Source organism: Limulus polyphemus, unplaced genomic scaffold (genome assembly GCF_000517525.1).
Source record: "Limulus polyphemus unplaced genomic scaffold, Limulus_polyphemus-2.1.2 Scaffold246, whole genome shotgun sequence".
In the NCBI taxonomy this organism is placed as follows: domain Eukaryota; kingdom Metazoa; phylum Arthropoda; class Merostomata; order Xiphosura; family Limulidae; genus Limulus; species Limulus polyphemus.
Window position 1 is genome coordinate 2,282 of NW_013665856.1, and position 5,997 is coordinate 8,278.

Here is a 5,997-nt window from a genome sequence, read left to right on the forward strand (position 1 = left end):
CGTAACAGTATTATACGTGATGTACGTTTTTGGGGGCTGGTTAATGAAAGTGTTCGAAAACGCAATATTAATTTCTTGACGATCTTATACAAGCGGCCCGGCATGGACAGGTGGTTAGGGCGCTCGACTCGCAATAATGTGACAATTCGTTGGTAAAAGAGTAGCCCAAGAGTTGGCGGTGGTTGGTGATGACTAGCTGCCTTCCCTCTAGTCTTACACTGCTAAATTAGGGACGGCTAGCGCAGATAGCCCTCGTGTAACTTTGCGCGAAATTCAAAACAAATAAACAAACCTAATACAATGGTGTAATTTACAAAACTAAGGACATATATATATATATATACATGGCGAACTATGATTTCACTGGAAAAGCCTTCCTTTAGACGGTCTGATACTAATACTCTATATTTATTGAGAAATACTATGAGTCTCAAAATCGCATATGCACTCTAAATAGTGGGTTAGCATATGTTTGCCTGTGAATTTTCTAATGCCCATGACTGACTTATAGTTAGTCATAGGTACAGAGCTCAATGGGTAGTACCAAAATACCGCCTTCCGGAAACGGAAATCATATTATGCGGTGATCCCAATATTAGTTCCGAAGGTCTAAAGAAAATGGCGTCCTTGCTGAGTAGAACGTTGAGCTGTGCAGAGAAAATAGTCTTCAGAAATGGTTCTTTGGTAGGCTGTTTTTATGTATTTACAATCTTTGAATTTCGAGAAAATTATGAGATAAACGTTATGACGATAAGTATGCGTAAGCAAAAGAGTTTAAAACATAGTGACTCATAATCTTAGTTACAGCTACTGAACTAGTCTCATATGATATCAATATTATCATATACGTTAGAGCCTACACTATTACTATTACAACTTATAAGTAGTGGTACTAGTCCTACACCTCCTGAGTCCTAGCCCTACACTACAGCCTAAGATTCAAATAACTTATTTTTACAAAGGCTACAATTTTTTCATTAAAGGTTGATAATCCTTGTCCCCCCTTTGGAACAACAGAATGTTATTCTATAAGTTATACTTACAGCACCAACAACTTTCCTAATCGGGATTGTGTAATGATATGGGCGCAGAGTATGATAATAGTATACTACTAATAATTAATATGAGTATGATATTAAACATTCACGATAGTAAGAGCTGATATAAACTTATAATAAAGCAAGATTACTGTATTAAACTTGTATATTTAATATTATTTACTTCTGTATGAATCTAGGTTAGCTTATGTGATGACGAAAATTGATACCTGAATACCAGATTCACTTTAAATTGTTAATTTAGACATTTTAATTTTGTATCAGATAATTTATAGATGCAAAAGGTCTTGTTGGCAAATTTAATTATTTCAAACTAGAGCTATTTAGAATGTTCTAGTTATTACTATTAGTTGGTACTTTGATGGGCAATTCATGGTCTTTTTTTTTTGGCAAATTATATTCACAGTTTGATTAATGATTGTTCTAGTTCAGTTTTACTGACATAAATTTCTTTATTAATTAAACAAAATAGTTACTTGCTTGCAAATACACCAGTGTTTTTTTACTTTAAAATATACATAGCTTACAAGGCTATTAATGTTGATGATGTTAAAGCAGTAGACTTGTTAAGATCTTTCAATGAATAAATTTGAAAGATGAAGTTCTTGTGAAAATTTTACTAATGGAACATAAATGCAAACAACTAGGGATTTTTTTGTTCCCTCGAGGCTGTCCCTGCACACTCACGCTCTCAACCTTTATTTTTCAAGAAAATTTCCATCTTAAACTCCTGTAAAGATAGTACTGGCCTTATTGCTAATAGCAACTCATTCCATAAGACAATCATGCTGTTAGTAAATTAAAACTGTATTAATTGATACTTAGGTTGTTTTTTTTTCCTTATTTTAAGTGGGTGTCTTCTTGTTCTATAGTCTTCAGAATACAGCATAATCATATAAACATCAATAAGATGACTTCTTGCTCTTCTTTTCTCAAGAAGACTATTAGATAACCCTTTCATCCCTAGAATTATACTTGTAACCCTTTTTCTGAACCATTTCTAATAAGTCAATTTTCTTTCTTAGATAAGGAGACCAAAGTTGTACAAGTAAGGCCCAATTAGTGTTTTAGATAGAAAAATAATTACCTCTTTTGACTTGTAATAAAATTATGTTAGCTTTACTTCTTACAACAGAGAACTACCTTGGTGACTTGAGTGACAAATCTCCAGCTAAACCAAGTTCCTTTTCTTCAATCATGCTATTAAGTGGGTTTCCATCTGTATTAAATGTGTGATTCAAATTATCATAACCAACATGCTCATAATTTAATTAACGGTCATTTGCCCGACATGTGTCCAACTTACCAACTGATCAAAGTCAATCTCAACTCAGTTACTTAGCCTCGTCATTACAACTAGAAATATCCAAGAGTTTAATGTCATCAGTAACCTAAGCTACTAAATATGTCCATATTAATATCATTCATGTAAATCAGCAAAAGCCAAGGCCCAAGAACTGAACTCTGAGGCACTGCACTAGTAACAAGGGTCTACTTTGACTGGACTTCATTAAAAAAAATCCTTTTCATTTCTTATTCAACCACCTTACAATCAATTTGGGGTATTGTGTTCAGTCTTGGACTTCTTACTTAAGAAAGGACCTTGAATTGTTGGGGTTTAAAGGAGGGCTACTAAGATAATACCTGGGATGGAAAGGTTGTCTTAAGAGGACAGGTTAGGTTAAGATCTGGAATGTTTTTCATGAAAAAAAGAAGTTAGAAGGGATCTGATTGAGGTATTTAAGGTTGTTATTGAAATTGATATTACTGATGTGTCTAGATACCTGTATACAACATCAATGGCGATACCCTCATCCAGATAAGCAAAATCTTTAGAAAATTCCAGCAAATTAGTAAGATAAGAAATTCTCTTCTCTAAAGCTGTACTCAGAATTTTTTTTCCCTATCCCACCTTTAAAGGATACAAGGTTAAGATTCAGACAGAGCAGTCTAGGCTTCATTTAAGACATTATTTAAGACAGGGTGATTGACTAATCAAATGAGTTGCCATCAGCAGTAGTAGAGGCTGGAGCCTTACAAGAGTTTAAAAAGAAAACTGATGGTTTCCAAAACAATAAAAGGTGGATTTAACTTTTTGCTTTTTCTTAGGGGTTGGTGTACAGGGACCAAATAGTCCATTGTTGACCATAATGTTTTGATTCCTGACAATGCATTCCAATATAGTTTACCAACAATGGAAATCAGATTAATTGGTTTGTGGTTTCCTGGGTCTTCCCCAGACTTTTTTTTTTTAATATATATGTATCACATTGGCTACTTAAATTAAAATCTTGTAGCAGCTCCCTAATAAAGTTTCCACTTTATAGGAAAAGTTGCTATAATTGATATCTTCTGGAGAATCAGAAAACAGACTAACAACTTGTGCTTATTTTAGGAAAATATTACAGTTGTGTTGAGTAGGAAAGTGAAAAATGTTTACTCAATTTAGTAGGGCTAACAGCATTGCTCAGCTCACTTCATAAAGTTTTGAAAAGAAACCACAAACAGTGGTGGCTATACAAGGTGTGCAAAATATGCAGTGCATAGGGGCCCATGAGCTCTAGGGGACCAACCAAGCCCTAATCCAATTAACTTTAAAAGGTCTGCTAATGAACAATGGTAAACTGAGAACAGCAAAGTTTCCAAAATTTATCCTGAACAAGGGTCCCAAAGCTAAGTATGGCTGCTGCTGACCACGAAAAACTTTACAAGAATATGTTTCAACCCTCTTCACTAAACTTTTGACACTATATATACTATGCCAGTAACCTGAAAGTGATAGAACTCTTTAAGGAATGCATCCAACTGACAATCTCCATTATAGCAGAACTCAAAACTTTCTCTATCAAAAAAATCTACATCCAACATAAAGATAAATACTACCAACAACAAGAATGTCTAGCTGTGGACACATTTCTATCTTCAGTACTCAGTAATCTCTACTTGGAACATTTTAAAGTTAACATATTCAAAACGGCAGTTCTTTGCCTCGAGATCTAGCTCTGATATGTTGATAATACATTTATAGAATGGCCACATACTAATGACATGAATTAAGAATTCGTGAACAAATGACATCCCATTATACAATTCTCAATGGAAAAAGAAAACTTTATCTCTAATTTTTTGATCTGATGATTACAGGAGTTTAGAGAAAACCAATAGGTAGAAGTAAATACCTCAACTATAAATGAAACTACTCTGATGGTGTAAAGACAGGTGTCATAGACTATCTAGTTTCCAGAATGACCAAGATTTGTAATGCTGAAAATGATAAGAAGAAGGAAGAAAAAACATATCACTACAACCTTCATTAACAATGGATAGCCAGAACACTTGATGAAGAAGAAAATGATGATAAACACCAAGAATAATCAAGAAGGAAATTAAAGATATACAACCATATTCCCATATTTCAGAGGATATGTAAACAAAATAAAATTCAAACAATATTCAGAAGTCACAATACAATACAATTGCAGTTAGTACACCCCAAACATCTAAAGATCCAAGGAGAGAGAAAAAACACCAGGTACAACATCCCTTGTAAAGGTGGGTTCAAATAAACAAACAAAAAGACCAATAAAAGTTAAAATTCAGGAGCATAATTGCTGTGTAAAACTTGGTAATACTGATCTATGTCGGGAAAAATAAGACCATATAACAAATTGGAATAATACTAAAATAATAGGATATGAGTCACACCTGAAAAAAAAAGCAAAAAGATAAAAGAAGACTTCTACATCCGCCTAATACACAGCAAACCTAACATAGAAGACAACAAAATTTGGACACCCCTCTTGAAAACATTCAGTTATTTGATTCAAGTTCTACTAGGGAAAACATCAGTCAAGTGGATAGCATGTTAGACTTTCTAAGAAGTTCGCTAAAGATGGCAGCAGATAAGCTGTTGAAATGCAGGATAAAAAATAGTTAGTAATTAGTATCTAGTCATATTAAAAAGTTACTAATTAACAATTAAACTTGGGTGATTGTTTAGGCTACTAACACTGACAACAATTGATATCTGATAATCAAAATCTGACTTAATATATATTTTTATTTCTTTCCTTTCAAATTTGCCCTAGATGAGGAAAGCTCCACCTTTCAAAAGTGCTCTGGTTATAGGGTTTTGTATTTTTATGTTTCCTTGATTTTTTTAACCTACTTGTTTTCCTAACATAATGAATGAACATAACAGAAATTTAGCCACATAATATAAACTTTTTTTAAAAGCAATATGCTAATTTGAAATAGCATGTACTTTTACAAAATAATGCAGTTTTTTTAATAACTATGTATCATTTATTACACTTTTATGTAACATTCTTTTTGCTTTGAAATTTAGCTCAAGAATACAACTGCTGTATGTGGAAAATTTCAGCAGCGACGCAACTTGAATCTACATGAGCATATTAGCATGAGTATTTTACGAGACAATGGAGTTAAAGTTCCTAAGTTTGGAGTAGCTGACACTCCTGAGGAAGCAGAAAATATTGCTGCAGAATTAGGTGTGCTAATTTTTTTTTATATCATATGTAGTCAAATGATTGTGAGTGTGATATTCTTATTTGATTTTTAATTGTCTTCTACAAGTTATTCTGTGAGAATTATGATTAAATAACAAGCAGTTTTGATTATAATGTCATTTCTAGTTATTTTTGAGTGGTAAAACCAAAATTTGTTTAAAACATACATTTTCTGTAGATTTTGTTTTGAGGGATGAGTTTTGTAAAATATTTTTATAGCATACCACAAAGTATAATGTTTAGGGATAACAAAGGATCTATTGGTCCATCTTGGCCTGTCCCATCCTCTAAACTAAACTAAAAGTATTAGGTCATCAAGAAATTAATGAAAAAAACCCAAACAACTTGTATATCAAAAACAAAATATTTATCAAATGAAATATTCTCCATTCTCATCGATGATGTCTTTT

General features: G+C 32.8%; 1 protein-coding gene across 2 annotated transcripts in view; it reads left to right on the forward strand.

Moving 5' to 3' along the window:
- The first annotated feature begins 606 nt into the window (after positions 1-606).
- Positions 607-5,997, forward strand: part of LOC106478748 (succinate--CoA ligase [ADP-forming] subunit beta, mitochondrial-like) — a 37,703-nt gene continuing 32,312 nt past the window's right edge. For both annotated transcript variants that reach the window (XM_013939307.2, XM_022382388.1), the window contains exons 1-2: positions 607-684; positions 5,407-5,569. In XM_013939307.2, coding sequence (XP_013794761.1) covers positions 619-684; positions 5,407-5,569 — 229 coding nt within the window. In that variant the 5' untranslated portion in view covers positions 607-618. The remainder of the gene's footprint in view (positions 685-5,406; positions 5,570-5,997) is intronic.